Source organism: Manacus vitellinus, unplaced genomic scaffold, assembly GCF_001715985.3.
Source record: "Manacus vitellinus isolate BGI_N305 unplaced genomic scaffold, ASM171598v3 scaffold_5_pilon, whole genome shotgun sequence".
NCBI lineage: Eukaryota > Metazoa > Chordata > Aves > Passeriformes > Pipridae > Manacus > Manacus vitellinus.
The window spans coordinates 10,853,449-10,873,699 of record NW_021940682.1 but is presented as its reverse complement, the minus strand read 5'-3'; the positions used below and the strand labels follow the sequence as shown (position 1 = coordinate 10,873,699).

At 44.7% G+C, this 20,251-nt stretch overlaps 1 protein-coding gene across 2 annotated transcripts in view; it reads left to right on the top strand.

Moving 5' to 3' along the window:
- HIPK2 (homeodomain interacting protein kinase 2) overlaps positions 1-20,251 on the top strand; it is a 129,880-nt gene that overhangs the window by 76,184 nt on the left and 33,445 nt on the right. For both annotated transcript variants that reach the window (XM_018080327.2, XM_018080326.2), the window contains exons 3-6: positions 12,752-12,875; positions 14,965-15,084; positions 15,786-15,872; positions 16,924-17,108. In XM_018080327.2, coding sequence (XP_017935816.1) covers positions 12,752-12,875; positions 14,965-15,084; positions 15,786-15,872; positions 16,924-17,108 — 516 coding nt within the window. The remainder of the gene's footprint in view (positions 1-12,751; positions 12,876-14,964; positions 15,085-15,785; positions 15,873-16,923; positions 17,109-20,251) is intronic.

Below are 20,251 nucleotides of genomic sequence, written 5' to 3'. Positions count from 1 at the left end.
GGATTTAAATTCATCAGCTTCACACTTTAATGATTGAATTTAGGCTTCTGATTTGGTACAGAGATGCGTTGGAGAACAATTGAATTTTCCATGCGATGGTTTTAAATAAAGAATGAACTTAACTTTGCAGAAGACTTTATTTTAAAAGTCTTTCTTCTGAAGTGATGCCTTTCTCCCCTCAAGCATCATGGTGCCTTTGGGACTATTTGCACACCACATTCTTGCTTTATTTTGGTTTTCTGTCTGGCTCCAGAAAGATGTGTGACATTACTGGTTAAAGTCGGAGTTGTTCCTCTGCTACAGCTGCAAGGGACCTCTTCCATCTCTGGACAATGGAGCAATTGCAGTCTTTGACCCTAAAATATGGTAGCTGCAGGAGCCAGGCTCGTAGCGGTCACTCCAGTGGGTCAGGGATTGCGTTTTGTTCAGGCTTAGTTGCAGATCCCGTCTTAGCAGGTGCTGAGCTTTTATTTCCAGGGTGATAAGGGATCCGAAATTCGGTTGCAAGTCCTTTAGTGCGAGGACTGTTTTCTTAGATTTTTTTACAGCATCCAGTACAGTAGGGCTCTACTTAACACTTCCAGATGTTGGCCCTAATATAAATGCAATAAAAATAAATTAAATTCAGAGTGGATATGTGTTTCTGCAATCTGTGGAAAAGGGATGTTTTTCCACAGTGCTGTGCCCTGCTACTTGTACGGGGGGCTGTTGTCACCTGCTCTGCTGACTGTGCTGATTCAAGTGGGGCTTGAGTTGAAAGTGGAGATTTTCAAATCTCTGCAGCAGGAATAGCCAACTGGGGCAGCTCCGAGGGGTCCCTGCTGTTCCCAGCCACACACACCTACCTCCATGTGCTGATGGGCAGGCATTCCCAGGATTTTTCTTTAAACTTCTTTGTAGACCAGGCAGGTCCTCATAGTGTAGGCAGGGTGCTGTGACTCACCAAGCAGGGCTTAAAAGTGAGCCTTGGATTTTATGAGCTGTTCCCAACATGGCTGCTGTCTTGCTGGGTCGTATCTACAGGTCATTTTGCCCTAAAATCTGCCTTACCTCAGTACTACCCATCTCTTTTGCAAGAGCCTTCAAATCCATGTATTGTTATTGCTATTCCCTAATACCATAACTAGAAGACAGGGTCTAATAGATATGGCACGCTGTTCGCAAGGACCCTGCTTCTTTTCTTGGCTTTGCTGTGCTCTCACCGTGTGATCTTGGGCGAACTGCTCCACCAATCTGTTCCCCTGTCACCACGCATCGTCTTAGATCATCAATTCTCTGGAGCAGACACAGTCCCTTAGCACGTTGTGTTTTAGTGTCTAGCGTTATGAGGCTCCGGTCTCCGCCGGGACTTCTGTGTGTTACAGAAATACAAATAGTTGCTGCTAATAATAATATTAAATCTGTGTGGCTCTTCAGAGATAAGTAAAGGGCAATGCTCCTTTCTCCGAGGAGCAGGCAGGATAAGTACTTTATTTTTGTCTTTGTCTTTTTCTAATTATAAAAAAAGAAAGCGGCCAGTAGACATGATTAAAAAAAGGGGGAAAAAAATAAAAGAAGGCTGCAGTAATTTGATATTTTTAGCCTCAGACCTGCTACTTGCTCTGTGAAGCCAATCTTAGGATCATGGCCTGAGTCTGGTTCATATCCATGTTTGCCAGGGATAGAAATCGTTTGGAGCCTTTTATTGACAGTTGGCTCAGCATTCAGGCTAATCCCATAAAACCACCATGGAGCTTGATGCAACTTCCAGTGTTTGCTGCAAACAAAAGTCTCGGGAACGTTACAGATCAGACACGAGAAGCCTCACTTGGCCGTTACATGGCAGGGTTCTGGGCTGGAACGATAAGGGGCTGGGATGGAACTGAGGGTGGCAGAATGGGAGGCCGTCGGAGATGAGAAGTCAACTTTTGTTTGTTTCTGTGTGCTATGGGATTTTTTCAATTATTATTTCATTTCCAAAGAAACGCGGCAGCAACAACAAAAGGTCTTAAATATTCAGCAGTGAAAACAATAGATTTTGAAAAGGAAAACAAAAAGTTAGAGCCAGCTCTGGCATTGGTGGACATTTGGCTCTGAGGGAAGCGAGAACAGCTTGGATTTGCATAAATTGCATACTGCGGGTCAGAAAGCAGAGTCAGAATTATGCTTTCATTGCAGTGGCATGAATGGGAGCGCATAATTGGCATTCTTCCCCTCTTGATCAGATGCCTCCTTCAGGGGATTTCTGCACCCAATACGTTGCAGCTCATCCATTCACTGCCTGGCATGGATAGGGCTTTTGTTTTCAAATTATGATTTTTCTATTCTCTGATTTCTTCCATAACCTGGGAAAGCCCCAGCCCTCCCCCCGTGCACGGCCCTTTGTTTCGGAGAACAACCAGAGGTCGTGCTGTGCTGAATGTAGCTGTTGTTGCATCACACCCCCCCCCCCCCGTGCATGTTTCTGTGCTTCTGGGTCAGCGTGGAGCTGATGACCCCTGGGGGCAATGGTTGTGGTGCTCTGTGTTGTTCACCTCCTCCGAAGTTTATGGATTCCTGCATTTCTGAGTCCGAAGAGACGAGCATGACTGTGGTCAGTCCAGTAGGGCTTCCTCCAGGGATGTACAATGCAAAGATCACTACTGCCTAGGGCAAGCTTAGCATGTCTCTTGGTCAAACCCAGGGTCTGGCTTTCTTTTCCATTATTGGGCTTTTCTTGACTTTTATGATTTCCAGCTAAATTGCAATGAGGACTTGCTGGCTGAATCAGGTTCAGCAAAGCACTTAAATGCATGCTTAACTTGAGCTGCATCAAAGGCCCCCGCCAGGACTCGGGCGTGTGTGTGCTTCAGGTGATGTGCATGGTAAATGCTTCCAGCAAGTGCACAGAGTGCTGCTGAAAACTCGTGTCTATTCAGACATCAGCAGCCACATGGAAGCCTTTCCAGCTGGATGTCAGATCCTGGTCATCCTCCCCATGTGGTTCCTTGTCAGCACTGCTCTCAGGGCTTCCTCTCATCCTGGTTATATGTTTGCAGTTTGCTTCTCCACAGAGCCACTGGCCAGACCATGTGCCTCGTGCCACTTTGTCCTGTCCCTTCCTAGGACCATGCCCACCCTGCTGTTGATCTTGGATCAGTTCAGTGGCAGTGGCAAATAGCAACTAACAGCTATTGATGGCTGGGGCCTGCCTCTTCCTTTATTAACAGACAAATGTTTTAACCTGTCAGTGTTAAGAAATTATATTGATTGGAGAGATTTTTTTTTTTATTCCTTCGATCTGCTAATCAAAAGGGCAACTTCTCCTGTAGTATCTTCCTGCTGTGGGCTCAGTTCTACTGTACCTTGTCCAAAAAATCTTTATTTTCAAGGCATGGGGAAAATTATGTTTATAAAATATAAACTATGGGAATTTTCATTCCCCTCTGGCTTTAGGAGAAGGAGAACAGCTGGTAGAGTGGATGAGAAAGGCTTTATCTGCTATATTTTGGTTACTGCGCTTTGAGTGATGGGTTTAATAATTGATAGAGCAATTTAGCAATGATCCATAATCCTGAAAGAAGCCTACGCTCCCCTCCCTCTCCCTCCCTTTCTCCTTCCCTCCGAGACTGACAGGCTGCTCTCAGTGGTTTTGTCTGCAAAATTTCATCCCTTGGTTTCTGTAAACAGCCTGACATGGGAGAGGGGGGAAAAAAGCAACTGTTTCTAAATCTTTTGTCTTGTTTCTACAAACAGCTGCGCTCCCTTCTCCAGCTTTGGGCTTCAGTCATTTATTTGCTCACATGCTCTAGCTGAAGAGAGCAGGAGGTTTTCTTTAAGGCCCTAACCTAAATGAAGTGTATATATGCAATGTATGTAGGAAAGCAGAGTGGTGAAGAGCCTCCCAGCAGGGACCCCTCCCTCCCCATTTAAACCCAGGCTTTGTTCATGGCTGAATCCAGCTTTCTTAATCCCAGGAAAGGTGCAAAGTGATGACAAATGCTTGATATGTAAGTGCGGTTTACTTGAAAGTCTTCCAGGATTAACCTATGGAAATTGCTTTTTCCAAGAGCCTCATGTGGGTGGTGGCAGTGAGCATCAGGATCCTATTGGAGTGCCTGACATGTGAGTGTCTATGTGACACCTGATTTTTAAAGATGGATGCAAACCCATGGCAATGTAGGGCTGTGTTTTCAGGTGCATGGTGTGCATCCCCTCCATGAGGTAGGGAGTTTCAGAGCTCCTGTGTGGATTGTCTGCCTCTCTCTTCATCCACAGTCAGTGCAGGAAGAGAGGGCAAAAGATGAGACAGAAAAAGGAGACAGACATAGTAAGCAAGAGAGAAAAAGAGACAAGGTTATAGGTACTGAGTATGTGTTGAGGCCAAGGCAGGGTGAAGAGAGGGAGGAGGGGCAGCCTGGCAGAAAGCCGGGTATAGGCAAAGTCAAGTGAGACGTATTATGTTTTTCCATATGTATTACATAGATGCCAGATTGACAACAAGTTGTAATTAAGCATGACATAAAATCAGCTATGCACAGCTGTATTATTCCTTAAAATTACGAGGGGTGAGGTCCTCTGGGGCCCAGCAGAGTCTATGGATGCTCCGCCATGGGAGGTCTGTAAGACAAGCTGGCTGAATGCTTGCCAGGAGTGACACAGACATTGATTGGATGGCCCAGGATTGGGACAGGGAGGGAGTGGGTGACTTTCCTGGGGTCCGGGCTAACCCTGTCAGCCTCTGACACCGTTCTCTGGAGTATTTTTTCACCCTTCCCTGGTGGAACATGAGTGGTGTCAAGGGGTGAGTAGTATATTCAGCTTTTATGATTTATTTGCTATTAAATGCCCTTAGCAATGATAGGCTCACTAGGCCTGGTTGGTAATTACGCCAGTCAAGTTCAGGAGTAATTGTTGTGTAACTCGCTCTCTGTTTTTAAAAGACCTAACTCTGTGTGTGTACACTTGATAAAAACACCCTGGGACCTGCATCTGTACCCCCAAAGCACTCCCAGCTATGTAATATTTGGTCTGCATGCAGAAGGATCTTAGTGACCTTCCTACTGAGAAATGTATAGTTACTGTACCTTACAGAGTTAGAGTAGTTTGGGTGGGAAGGGGCTTTTATTTAGCCCAACCTGATGCTCAGGGTAGGGTCTGCCATGAGATAAAGATCAGGACTTTGTCTTGCTGGGTCTTAAAACCTCCAAGGATAGCAACTGCACAATCCCTCAGGGCCGCCTGTGCTGGTGGTTCATTTATCAGCACAGTGGAGGTGTTTTCCCCATTCCCAGTGGCAACCATCCCATTTCAGTTTGTCTGTCATCTCCACTTCCTGCTACCAACCTGAGTGAATAGCCTGGCACCGTTCTCTCCATGTGGCAGAGGAGAAGGAGGCAGGCTGCTGTCACGTATGCCATGACCGTCCCTCCTCACACTGAGGTTACTCCAGTTCAGCCATACACTGGAGTCCCCAGGCTGAATGTGGTGTCCAGATGTGGCTGGAGGTGGGTCACCACATTCCTTGGTCTGCTGGCCCTGCTCCAGGGAGGCTATTGTGGCAGCTGTTACCTGGGTCCTTGTTTCGTGCCCACTGCCCCGCAAGTCAAGGTGCTCATGGCCACTCCAGCTGAGCAGTTCCCCAGTTGTCACCAGGGCTCATCCATCCCAGGGGCTGGACTCGGAGTTTGTCCTGGCTGCATTTCAGGAGGTCCCCATTGGCTCATGTCTCCTGCCTGTCCAGGTCCCTGTGTGTCGCAGCCCTGCCCTCAGGTGCATTGCCAGGTCTCTTCAGTCTGGTATCACCCATAAACTCAATGAGAATGTACTCTGCCTCCTCCTCCGGGTCAGTGATAAAGATGTTAAACAAAACTGGTGAGGGATAAACCCCTGCAGTACCTCACTTGTTACCAGCCTCCAGTTTATATTTATGTCCTGTAATATAAACCATCACCGAAGGCTGAGGGGATCCAGCTTCCAGTCCTCTGAGCTGATACAGATATTTTTTGATGTGTTGCAGACTAATCTTGAGGGATGGGTGAGGGCAATGTGAGCAATGTAGTGTTGGAGCTACCCTCTAGTGGTGGTTGTGCTGGTGGTCTGACAGCCCTGTAAGTGGCTCAGGCTACACCTACAATCCTTTCCAGAAACCAGATGTACCTGTGAAGTAGAGAATGTATTTATAGGCCCTTTAGAGGCACTGTCCCTGCTTATCACTCAGACCAACACATCTTTGTGGGCAAACTGTGATAGATGGGGTGGCATTCCTCAGTGGCCCCTTCCCTCCCTCATAAATACCTGTGTTGACTAAACTCACCAGGGTTTGAACTCTGTACTGGAATCTGAAAGGCATAGCATGCCTGCATGTTCTGGGATAAGTCCTGACTTCCAGGGATGTCCCTTGCTGAGATTCTGTTGGATTGGTGTTTCCCAACATGGTCCAGAGATCATCTCACAGTCCTTGAGGCCCCACCAAATGGTCTGCAGAGCTTTACCACTTCTTTGTGGGTTTCAGCTGAGCATTCGAACTGACTCCAGAACTTGGGGATGCAGGAGTAATGCAGAAGTCCCTCTGTAAGGCCAGCAATGAGGGTGAACCCATCTCTCCCTTGCAGAGAGTGACACAGGTGGGGTCTGGAGCTTCTCTCCTGTCCACTGCGTGGGACAGGGAGTGAGTGAGCGAGCAGGAGCTGTTGATGCTTCTAGGTGTTAAGCTCTGGCCCTGATGGCTGGCTTTATCACAGACTCTGGAGCAGAGGATGGCCTTCGTCTCGGCGTCATCCATATTTGATGTCTGCATCCCTTCCACTTGTCTGTGCAAGTGGAGAGGAGGAGGGCTGAGGGAAATACCAACGGTAACGTTTTACTTCCAGAATATGAGCCTGTCTCCTTTTACATGCCTTCACTTAAGAAGTGATTTGGGGTCTGAGAGGTACAGAGGGACAAAAAAAGATGCTGTGTGCACTCCACTTCATTAAATAAGAGCTAAGAGCACTTTGCATCCTGTGGTATCTGGCAATAAAAAGTGGATAAAAAATATAAAAGGATCGAGTGAATGGGTATGAGAGTCCATAACGATGCCAAAGAAATGGTTCACCTGAGAGGAGGATAGAGCCCCCTCAATTGAATAAAAACCCCTTTGTAAGACACATGAAGAATGCAGTTCCTTGTCCTCACAGGAGGTATCTTGGTGCATGGGAGAGCACGAGCCCTGAGTGGGGTCAAGCCCTGGGTGTGCAGCTGGTCAGTGCTTGCCTGCTCAGGCAGAGGGCTTCAGCTCCTGCCTCTCTGCCTCTGCCTGGGGCTTCCTGGGTGGAGATGTGAAACCTGCTGCTTCCTAGAATTCAGGCTTTAGCAGGTGAGACTAGCAGGTAGAGTAAGACAGGAGCTATGTATGTCAGCTCAGAGACATCATTACTGGAGGTCTGTCTGCACTGCTTGCAGCTGCCTGCAACCTTATTCTAGAAGCATCATCCCAAAGATGAGAAGCAGGAACACTTTCTGCTCAAGGTGCCAGCAAGTATCAAGTTTTGAGTTATATTTTTGTCTGATATGTATACTTGTCCATGAAGGACTCTGCTGAGACTATCACACTTGGCCGTGGGACCCTACCAGAGGTGGTAAATTATCCCTGAGGAGGACAGTTTGCAGGGAAGTTTTAAAATTCAGAAAGAGCCCAGCTCTCTGAATCCCAGTCTGTGGAAATGAATTTTTTTGGCATTTGTTTTTAATGTCCTGTGATGTGTGGGTGAAAAAGCCAGTGAGCTAGACTGGTAATTAATTTTCCTGACAGAAACACCAGACAATGAAATTACCCTGCCACAAAGCAGGGTTGCTAAAGTAAATACTCTGCCAGCGGCAGGCCTGAAAGCAGGATGGGGTCATATGTGAGGTGCAAGCAAATGATGAAATGGCACTTCTGCCTCTGAGGACCTGTGAGTGCTGCCAGCACGTGGACCCTCATGCCCTGGGTCCCCCACACCGGCAGCTCTCTGGGACACATGGGCACATTCAAGCTGGGCTCCAATGTAGTGAGGGACTTGCTGGACCCAGGGCTGAGCCAAGGAGCAGTTCACCCTTTGCTGTCCAGGCAAATAATTTGGTTGGAAAGGGGTAACAGATGTGTAAAGTGGGGATGGGCTGGTTGCTTTTCTTCTGGAGACAGAGGCTCTTGGCAGGGCCCTTCAGTTTTTCCCAGGTTGGTGGCAAATGATTTCTAAATCTTTGGTCTGTGCTGCTGAGATCTGTGTGAGCTATAGAACAGGTTGTGCCTGCACATGCAGAAGGGGAGTGCCTTTTTTTGGGAGACATAGAGGGCAGCTCATGGAAGAGGAAGGACAGGAGGGCAAAGTTTTCTGTTTTCATTCCATGCGTCTTGTACAGGAGACAGGAGTTACTGTGCCAAGCGTGTTGCAGATGCCAAAAAACTGGCAGAGAGCAGCAAATGGGGATGTTCTTGTATGTATCAAGGTATCTGGCAATGGGCTGCCATTGTGTGGTGTCAGACTAGATCCTCACCACAATTGAAAGGTTTAGTGAGTCTGTGTTAAAAAAAAAAACAAACAAATGTACTGTTGGTACAAAAAACACTTCTCTATGCAGCCATGGAGGGATCTGCTGAAGACCTCACTGCTGTTCCAGGAGGACCTGCTGCCATGTGCATTGTCCTTCCGATTTATGATGGCAATACTCTGATGTGCACACTTCAATAGGGCATTTTCCCTTGTTGCATAGTGTTAGCAGCTGCCGAATGGAGAAATCCCACACGAGAAGGGACCAAGACATGGAAACTGCTTTCTGTCCCTTTGGAAAAGACAGTTACACCATTCTTATTGCTGAGCTAGATCTGAGTGCTTTTTGGAATTCAAGGATCAGTTCTGGAGTGGACATTTTAGGACCATAGTTATTTAATACATTACTTATCTGTAAAAAGTGGTGGACCAGTAGTGAAGTGTTCAAGCGTGCAGATATCACACACTTGCTTAGGTTAGGCTACAGAAAAGAGTGAGGAGCATTTAAAGGGCTGTATCTAGATTACAGAAAACATTATGTCAGATCAGTGCAGTACTGAAAAGCAGTAAACATTGGAAGAGGAAACATGAACTATTTCTACATAATTCTATGTCCTAAATTAACTGCAGCTCTTCTGGAGGGAGGACTGTGTGTCTCAGAGGATCTCCCAGATAAAACATCTGCTGAAATGCCTCATGTCACTCCAAAAGCAAACAAAATATTAAGCTTAGGGAAGACTGGAATGCAAAAGCATTCTGCAAATAGTGTAAAATAAGTCTAGGGAATATCCTCATGTTTAACTCTTTCTAGGTCAGTTCAGCCTGTCTCCAAGCAGTCATGTCAGAAAGAGGAGTTGTAGGGTCAGGCAATGGAAGTGGATTGAAACATCCGTGGGGTGGTACACTGAGAAGGCATAAGGTGCTACAGACATGGGAGAACAGGGCAGAGACACAAAAATAGCTTGTGCTAAAGGAAAGGTGATTCAAGCACTTCCATCTTCACCTCTAGACCAATTTGTGTAAACATGAGGTGAGAAGTAACAAATTTAAACATGATGAAGGAAAATCAGGCTTTAAACAACTGAGTTAAGATGCTATTCAAAGCAGAAGGTTGTCTATGGAACTCTGTGCCACAACATGTGATTGAAGTCAAGATCTCACCTTGTCTTAAAAAATTGACATGTTTATGTTAAGGAAGAGAGGAGTTTCACATGTTAGATACAGGTCTATATGCAGAGGGATGTATGCATCCCTAACTGAGCATGAAGAACAATGTCCACCCAAGAGAGGTTCAGAGGTATTTTATCAGTGGACGAGTTCTTTCATTGCAAAACTTGTAGCATCCTCCACCAAAATTGGCATTGGCCATCTCAGACAGGCAGACCACTACTGCCTCTATTGACTCCAACTCTCTCTTTCACACAGCAGACAAGGAGGTGTCTGCTGGCTAAAAATCTGGGAACCTGTGTGGTGTCCAATACCTGTTGTTCTTGGGCTGTCCTAATGACTGCTTAATTAAGTTAACAAGATCTTTTTGTCTCAGGGCCACTCCCTGTCCATGGAAAAATCCTAGTTATGACATGAAGTCTGGGAGGAAGGTGCAGCAAGTGGTGTACGCAGGGCACCATATCACTTAGATCTGGCCCCCTTCTCACAGATGTTCTCATCACTGTTCCAAAATGATCATCTGTTTGGGACTTAACGGGCAAAGATTGCAACTAACATTTAGGCTCAATTGTGTAATGCGAATACAGCTTTCAATAAAGTAAAATAAAATAAAACTATCTCACCATCTCCCCTCCCTAAAAGGATAGGTCTGGTTTAATAGAATGAATGGTGTTCCGTTTAGTTGCATTTTATGTGTTTAAATAATATGGGCACTGGCTTGTGCTTTTCTTCCCAGCAGCAGAGATGCAAAACTTCTTTTGCGTGTAGAAAAGAAATTGTCTCCTAATCACTGCATTCCAGAAAGTGCAGCTTTAAGGAAAACCCACTGGACAGCCAAAGACTCAGGAGAAAAAAAAAAATAGAAATATTGGAGCCTAAAATTCTAGGTCATCCCTTCTTGCCGGGGTCTGGAGGTGTTGGCAGCATAAGTGTGGGGAGAGAGGGAGGGAGATGTGTGCTGCATACGAAAGCTGTGCAAGCGATTTTTATAAACAGGGAGTTTTTTCCACAAAATAACATCGGGAATATCCCACCGATAGTGCACCCCTCCACTCCCTCCACTTGAGTTAGGGGGAGGGATTTGAAGTTGGGGGGGGGGGCGATGCGTGGCTGAGCTCCCATTAGTGACCAGGGGCATTTCGTTCACAAAGTGGAAGGCAGACAGGGAGAGGCAGATGGCTTTGAATGCAGGATTTACATAGTAATGAGATTCAGGTCACCATAGCTGTCTTTTTTTCTCTGCATTTTGTCTAGGTGTCGAGTAGTGTGCAGGGATGACAGGGATGATGGAAAAGGGAGAAAGGGAGGAAAATTAACCCCTTCCTCATAAGGAGAAATTGGTGTTAGAAAAAAAAAATTGTCACAGTGGGCTGAAGAACAGCAGAGTATGACAACAAACACAGATGTAGCTAGGAGGGCTAAAGGTAGCCACTTTTTAAGTTTCTGGCTTATTTTTTGTGGTAATGACACAAAGTATTCTAACTTTAGAATCCCAGAATTTCCTGAAATTTTTACATTCTGCATTGCTGGTTTGAGAATAGATATTTTGGGGCTTTTATTTTTACAGGTCAACCGAAAGTTGTGGAAGTTTGTGGACTGAAAATGGGGCATGGCTTCTTACTACAAGGCCTTTGCTTCTTTCTTTGGAAAAAATTACCCATTTTGCTTGGTTTCTTGGCTAAAGACTTGTCTTCACATGATTGTAGTGGTGTGATTAAAACATAATATTTTCCACTGCAATTGGTAATTCTTAGTATGATCTCACTACTGTCAGATCTTATCCTGATGACAGATGGGAAACTGGGAACCATGGGTCCTATTTCAAGCTTCGGATGGTGGCACTTGATTTGCTAAATAGTCAACCCCAGGCATTCCCAAGATATGCATCAGGGCCCAAGAAATCTCAAGGCTATATTTAAAATTATGAAAGTTTTAAAGCAGTGTGCATTTCTTTTCTCTGTCTTCTTTTTTTTCTTTATAGTTAGAGGAGTGTGGGAAAGGAAGTTACTCTTTCTGCTGTACATCACCTGACTCCAGAAGCTGGGGCTCTAGAAATGTTGCAAAAAGAGCAGGAGAGAAGCTTTCGGTGATCCCAGTGTAGAGTAGAAACTATGTCACTGAACTGCATGTGGACATTTAGGCAGAGGTGGGAAAAGTAGGGAAGGTGTTTGTGTGTGTATAAGGTTTTCAGTATTTGTAAAATCCTTTTCATTCTTCCACAAAGAAGTTGTTTTTGAAACAGAGCATTTGGGGCACTAAGGTCAGGATTCATCTCATCTCACCTTGGCCACTGGAGTTGAGCGAGCTTGTCTAACCTCGTCATACAGACCTTTTCAGCATCAGTGAAGAAGGATTCAAACTATCCCAAGCAGTGGGACAGATTCCCCTTGGAAGGGGAGGGGCAGAGGTGCTTTGGTGGCATCTCCTGAAGCCGACAATAAATGCATAGTCAGAGTGCCACTGCATTTTGACTGTTTGGGCTGAAAAGGAAAAGCAAATCTAATCAGGTGCCTGGGACAGACTGGGAAAGGAAGACTTTATGGCTACTTCCTCCTGAGGAAAAAGCTTAGGTCTAATAGATCTAATTACGTTATTCTCTGATTTATTGTTACAGCCATTTGTTTAAAAAGTCAGTAATCCTTTTATACCAGTCCTATAATGATTATTTCATGTCTGGCTGTTCGTGAACCCACCAATCTGTGTGAACGGAGGATGCTTCACCATGGGGAATCTGCTCAGTTCTCCACAGGACAGTGAGCTGGGCCTGAGAGCCTCGAGTTGGGGCCTTAAGTGGGTGGCTTCAAATTCCCACTTGCTGAATGAAAATAACAGTGGTTACATAAACCCACTACACTCTCCTTTACAAAATGCTGCAAAACATAGGGCTGTCTTTTGGCTGTATACAGCCATAGTACTCCTCTGCAAGGATAAATATTCACCAACTAATGTTTGGTTAGCAGGCACTTTGCCGGTAGCCAGTGGGTCCCTCAGCTCTGTCAGAGCAGTGACACTTGTTGGCCACAGCTCCATGGGTGTCCCAATCAGCACCAGCCACCCTATGCCAGCTGAGTGGGTCTGCTCCCCTTGCTGATGTTTTCTAACCTCTTCCTTTGCAGAGCCCCTGAAATCATCCTTGGTTTACCATTTTGTGAAGCAATCGATATGTGGTCGTTGGGATGTGTCATTGCAGAGCTGTTCTTGGGCTGGCCGTTATACCCGGGAGCTTCGGAGTATGATCAGGTGGGTATGGATATTGCCCCGGGTCCTGGTAAGTGCACGGGTGCTTTTCCCTTCTCTTGTCAGAGTGAACAGATGCCAGCTTTTTCACTTTTGCTAATGAGGGGTCTGTGTTTCTTACCCTCCCAAGACAACCCTGTCGTTATCCACCTGGGGTGTTTATTCTGGGTAACCGGTGTGCTTGGTATGCTGGCTTTTAAGACCTGCCTGCCTAAGTGAAATCTCAATCAAGAGTCAACGCTGCCATTGACTGGAGAGCTGTGTACATGTCTCTCCTCGCTGAGCAGAGCAGGCACCCTTTCTCTGCTGTAACAGCAAGGGCTGAATAAAGGTTTATTTGTTAGAAGAAACTGCACAAACTCAGCTGCATTTCATAACCCTTTTATGAGAGTGCATATTAAAAGCAATGACAAGAAGGAGAAGGTTCGCATTGATGTAGGTTTCCAGTTAATATAAGCTGTCGTCCTTTTTCTCCCTATAGGCTTTTGTGCTCTTTTTGTAGTCCTAAAACTGATAACACAGCGGCTGCTGGAAGCCAGGGCTGTGGAACACTTTCCATTCCCACAGTCTTCTTCACGCTGATCTTAGCTGTCTGCAAATGCAGCCTGTAAAGGGTCTTTTTTCTTTTAGGAAATAGATTTTACAAAAAAAAAAAAAAGCAGGATAATAAGTTTTTCATAAATTTAAATGTTTTGACTCTTCTTTTGAAACTAGTATTTTTTTACTCAGAGCTCTAAAGGTAATATTTGGCAGGGGAAATAACTTGCAGTGAAGAGCAGGGCTGTTAGTGACTCCAAAGGAAATCAGACGTAGCTGAAAAACTTACAAGCGTTTGAAAATCACATACCAAGCATGAAGAGTGGATTTCTTTCCTTTCCCATTTGCACCCCAAAAACCATAAAACATGCAGCTGAAAAAGAAATCACCATACCTTTACTGTCCAGCTTAACTGCCCAGCACAAGGCTTCCTCTAGTAAAGTATGAGGAGGGCTCCTGGGGAGCTGGGAAAGGGGTAGGGGCTGATCCTGGCCCCTTGCTGCAGCACTGGGGCAGGATCTTGGTGCCTCTCTGGTGCATGAGCTCTTCTGATGGACCTAAGGAGCAGCAGAGCTGAGCAAGCCATGCACAGTGAACTGCGTCCTTCCAAGCACTGAGTGCTTGGAGGTCTTTGAAACAACAGCTGATTTTTATGCCTTCATTAATTTTTTTATCCCTCTCTGTCTCTTCTCTAAAAATCACTTTCCATTCTTCCCTGGAGTTTTCTAGAGTAGATGACTGTTTTGAGCAGTTTTACAGAGTCTGCAGCAATTTTTCAGAACAAAACGTTCAGGAGTCAGAAGATACCAAAGTTAAGGTCTCATGTGGCACCCCAGGCATGTGTCTCTTTAATTGTGTAATCACAGACCCTTTCTCCTTTATAAAAAAATAAAAGTTGGAGATCCTGGAAACATGTGTAGTATCTTTTAGCTGTGTGGGTGCCAATGAGATCATGCTTGTGGATGTAACCCACATAATAAATGACATCATGCAGTTGTCATTAGAGATGAAGTACTTTACATGGCATGAGGGTGTCACTTCATTTGAGAGTATATTTCGTCCAAGTTCAAAGACAGTCACTTCATAGTCTTCCATTTTGAACTTCAAATTGCTCCCAGGACAGGCTGTGCACTCAGGTGGAGGAAAACCAGCAAAAGTTAGAGAGAAAATAGCAAATTGCTGAAATTCTTTCTGGGAGAGGAGGGAGTGACATAAAAAGGTGCAAAGCGATGAGACACCCCATTGAAATAGCTGTCTGGATCTTTTCTCTGATCTGCAAAACTTAGGGGCTTTCCTGTCTTTGTCCTTAGTGGGACTTGTGGGACTGTGCTTTAGGGTGAGTTTCCAGTGATGTACATGATAAACGGAGGGAATTCCATAGGGAAGTTCTCTTTCCTCTCATTCCTTGCACTGAAGTTTTTTGGGTGAAGTCTAACTGCGTGCTAAGTTTTCTCTTTTTTTGTTCCGTTGTTTCAAATGCCTCCTGCACTCCTTCAGGGAAGACCTCCAGAGATCTTCACAGGATGAACAGTGACCTCTCATCCTTCTCTTACAGATTCGCTATATTTCACAGACGCAGGGCTTACCAGCAGAGTATTTGTTAAGTGCAGGGACAAAGACTACGAGGTTTTTCAACAGGGATACAGACTCACCATATCCTTTGTGGAGACTGAAGGTAGGAAGACATTTCCTTATTTCTTTTACCTTGCAGTTGCTTGGAATTGAGGAGATATTCAGGTCACCTCAGAGCCTAGGTCTCTGCTTTTTGCAGTGCAGTACAGGCATTGGGGTGGGTATGGCCCAAGGTAAAACTGCCATCCCCAAAGTCTGCAGCCCATAACACACCTGCTCAGCATTGCTTTATGGGAAATTTAAGTCTAGAATTGACCTGGAAATCTTCCTCTAAGTAGTCTGTGGATTGGTGTGTAGTTTAAATGAAACATGCCCTTGGCAGACTTTGCTCTAATATCTAATGCATTGGGGGGGAAAAAAGGCAAGCATTTTAATTCTGACAGTCAAAACCACTAGTAATGTAGGTGAGCCCTGAGTCTCGTGTGCCAGTGTGTTTGGCTGCATGCAGTCCCCCAGGGAGACAGGCCAGTGGGCTTCTGGCTGTAAGGATAGGATGCTGAGCTAGGATGGGTGTAAGACACCCACCATAGTTGGGAGGATCCTCAGAAGTGAAAGGGAATAGATAAATCACCTTGTGACACAAAAGATGTCACATAACCATAGCAGAAATCACATTGATGTTGTCTGGTCAGGCAAGAGAGGCACGGTGGTCTCTGATGAGGACAGGATGAGGCACATGTGGGCACATAAGCACAGCTGACTGCAGGGCAGTGTTGGTCAATGCCTCTGTCCTTTTTTGAGCAGACGCCAGATGATCATGAGGCAGAGACGGGGATTAAGTCGAAGGAAGCAAGAAAGTATATTTTCAACTGTTTGGATGATATGGCACAGGTAAGAGCATTGGTGAGTAACCAGGAAGACTGTTTACATGCCTTCTGGCAGCACTAAAAAAAGGGAATTACATGAGTTCTCTGCACATCCTGTACTTGTGCCAGCTCCTGAAAAATACCAGGATTATGCCTACCAAATTAGCTGTTATATCCAGCTTTGTAGGGGTGACTGCAGCCATAGTAAAGCAGCCTTGGAAAATGACTAAGTCACATCTCTGAGTGTTGAAATCCTGCGTTTTCTCTTGTCTATGCAGTACTCCTCTGTGTGACCACTGGCAAGTCCCTTAGTTCTCTGTGCTTTAATATTTCTGTTTGATAAATGGTGACACTGGAAATACTCACCATGGCTGTAGAAGAGTGCTCTCTGTAAAATGTGGCTGTCTGGGGGAATGGGGAGTACTAATTCACTTGTCAATTCCATATAGTTGCGAAAGGTAATCCCAGCATAACCACTCCTGCGACAGGAGTTTGTGCTAACACACAAATCATTGTGCAAAACTGGTTCAACACTGGAGTTTGTACTAGCAAAGTCTAGGCATGGTAGCACTGATAAGCAAATATGCAGAAATGGAAGACTGGAATCAGGGGAGACTTTATAAATGCATGAAATAACGTGGTGTTTTTTTCCCTGACACCTGATACATGAATGGGATGTTTCTCATAAAACTTCTGAGAATTTTTGTGTATTTTATGTATCTCTTGCTCACGGGACACATAGATAAGTATCTGATAGCACAGTACTTTGTATGATAAATACACTGATTATGAGAGCTTGCCTGCTACCACATGAAAGCTGTTCATCATCAGTGGAGGGTGACTAAGTGTTTCATTAGCCATTGACCCAAGCGAGCTGAACACTTAACAGTCTGTCTAGAGATCTGACATGCACAGGCCAGATGACCAGCCAGAGTGTGCCGTGTGACTTCAGCAACTACCCCTTTAGACAGGGAGGCTTGCAGGGCATGTGCTCCAGCGAGGAGTAAACACAGTTTGCTGGAGACCTGACCATCTGCTCTTTCCTTTGGCGCTCACTCTTGTCGTTTCTCCTTTAGGTAAACATGACAACGGATTTGGAAGGAAGTGATATGTTGGTGGAAAAGGCAGACCGGCGGGAGTTTATAGATCTGTTAAAGAAGATGTTGACGATAGATGCAGATAAGAGGATAACACCCATTGAAACTCTGAGCCACCCTTTTGTCACCATGACGCACTTGCTCGATTTCCCTCACAGCACACAGTACGTGGCTTTTGTTTCCCTTGGGTTTTGGACTGGAGGGTGAAGGGAAGAGCTGGCTGTGGTGGAGACCAAATGTATCTGAAGGGCGTTGTTAAGGTGTTTATACCCTAAGTTTTAATCTTTTCCTGGTTAGAAAAAAGGGGATTGCCAAGTCAAGGTTGTTAGAATTGTGTTGTGGGTGCTTGGCATTTAAAATGCTGAAGTGTGTGCTACATTAATTATGTAAATATTCAATAATTACGTATTTTTCCATTAAAATGCAGAAGAAATTATGCAATTAGTGCTGAAACTATCAGTCTAACTCAAAGTAATATAGTCATGATTGTTACTGAAGTAATCAACCTTATCTGCAGTGGGGAACCGACCCTTACTCCCAGAACCTTCCCATCTTGCAGGGGTCAGTTTGGGGCTCTTTGCTTTTTAAGGGAAAAGCTATTCTGCAGCAGCTCTGTTTTAAAAGCATAGGCAACAGGATGAGGAGTTCGATTTTCAGCTGTCTGTTGTCTGCCTGTGTCACCTTAAATACCATGCTGTGACCTCATCTGACACACGTGTGGAATGGAGATGGGCTCTGTGGTTTGCTGGAGATGTGAAGAAGTGTCATGCCTTCGAGCCTGACTGCCCCTTCTCCTAAGGCTGCATTACAGAGCAGAGCAGCCTGAAGTGCAGGAAACCTGCACCCAGCCCACTGCCCTTGTCCCCTGGGCAGTGAACATAGGGCCAGGCTTCTCAGGTGTAAGTGAAAAAGGTAGATGCATAGTGGGAGTTTTCCAAAGCCTTCAGGACACCTAGCTTTGAATATCCTGCTCTACAGCACTTGCAGTTCAAGGTGCTTTTGCAGGCTGTCCCTTCCACTTGACAGGAGAAAGTTGCCAGCACAGTGTTGTACTTCATTGGGTGCCATTTACATGACTGTTTAAAGACTGTCAGGAGCTCAGGTACAAAATTAAAGGAGATTCCTTAAAAAACTCTAGAGTATGTGTGTGTGAGTGCTGCAGAGCAACAGGTAACTGTGTCAGCTCTCCTGCTTGTATGTGTGGCTGCGGTATTTCAAGTTCATTTAAGGTAGCTTTCCCTCTTTGAAGGAGCTGTAGCTACCTTTTTGTTACATTTATCACAAGATAAGAGCAGCTGCTTACCAGAAGGTAGTGGGTGCACGATCTGTGTAGACCCAGACGTACCATGCACAGCCATTTTGGAGCATTGTTATCTATAAATAGATAGTAAATGATAAATGTAATGAAAACAAGATGGGAGATTGTTGTGCTAAACAGGGAGAAAGTAAGTTTCATATAAAAACCACTCATAAATAAAAAATGACAGTATTTTCTAACAACGTGAGCATCATAGACAAAAGTCTCTTAATTTGCAACAATCCTTCTTACTGTGCAACAACTGATTGTGTAAGATAGGAGAAATTTGTGACCTAATGCATTGCCATCAGAAATCTTTCCACTAACGCAACAGACCATAACCACATCTTCATTTTTGAAGTGCTCACTTGTGGCTGCTGAAGCGAAGCCCCAGAAAGGTTGAAAATATCACTGGGGCCGATAGCAGTGAGGATTTTACCCAAGTAAAGAATTCAGCATCAGGTCTCTGAATACTAAATGCTGTGCCAGCCGGGTGCGTAACCCCGCGCAGCCCCTCCACGTAGGGAGCAGTGATTGGAAAAGAGAGCAATAAGCTGTAACCAGCATGGCGAGTTGATGGAAATTTTGTCTGTGATTGCCTGTAGTTTGGAGAATAGAAACTTCAAAGCCTTGAGAGATGCAGGGAGTTGTAATCTGTCTTGAAAGTAAATCGGGCAGCAGAGAAAGTGAGAATATGTGGAAGCTGTAACTTCTGGAAGGAATCTGCTGTGGCAGGCTTCAGAGAGGCTGCAAGTTTGAGCAGCACGAGATGGGCTGTTCTGCTTACTTGCAAGCAGACAACAAAGTGACTTTAGGTCCCCATTTCACATAATTAGCTGCCTGGATCTTAAATTGCTGAGTACTCCTCAAACTTTTTCTGTTTTGATTTGTCCCTGCCTTTTTTTATCCCCCCCTTTTTTAAAGTAAGAACAGAGAACATGGTGTTGCATTAGTAGAGCTTACACCTTGTTATATAAAACTGTTTGGTAACACACACAGTTCACCACGTAGAGAATATACACTCTTTTCAATGCTTTTTGCTTTTTGAATGGGGAATTATGTTCATACTTGACTGGAAAAAATGCAATTCAATAGTCTTCTGTATTTATTTGATAAGTGTTTGATTTTGCTGAATGTTCTGCAACTAACAGGTATAGTTCTGTAAGTGAATGCTCATAATGTGCAGCTGTGCACAGTGTCCTGAGCCTGTCTTGTCTGCAGGTGTTTATGGCCCAGATCCAGTTATCAAGATCTTACTCACAGGAAAAGAGAGGTGACCATTTGAATAAGAGAAAAGATAGGGATGAAAAGATTGAGGTCCTCTTCCTGACCAGCTCGAGGGATCATATGAGGTTGTCCTTTTGAAGGGACATTTTGTTTCTTAAAACTTAGGTGAGGATATGTTTACCTCCTCTAGCAGTTTAGATCATTACAAAACAATCAACATACAGCTGATTTTTTACAGCTACAGCTGATTTTCACTGCTTGGAATTGCTATTTTTCTGTGTTGAGATAATGGAAATAAAATAAATGCCTTTATACTTTTTGGGGTTGAGTTTCAGACTCTAAGATTGCATTTGTGAAATCAATTATTATGGAGGAATTGTGGGAAAACTGTATTGGTTTTTAGACCTCAAAAAATGAGATTTTATTAAAAATATAGTTTTGCACAGGTTTGCTGTGTTGTTATTTCTTAACCTCTGTATGCTTTGGTATCCTAATTATAGAAATGAAATACTGACAGTTTCATGTAGTAGATGCCTGGTGAGCTCTAAAAATGTAGAGAGTATTTCATCTCCTTTGCAGGAGGCACAAAATATGATACTTCTCAAAATTTCCATTGGTATATCAATAACATTTAAGGGAAAGTCAGCGTAGAGGAAGAAGCTGTAATCTTTCCCCCAGAGATCCAATTCTCAGTGTGAGATAACCTCAGAACCGGATTGCCTTGGGGCATTGATGAATCTGATTTGGCATAACCTTTTTCAATATGAATTGTCCCATTGACTG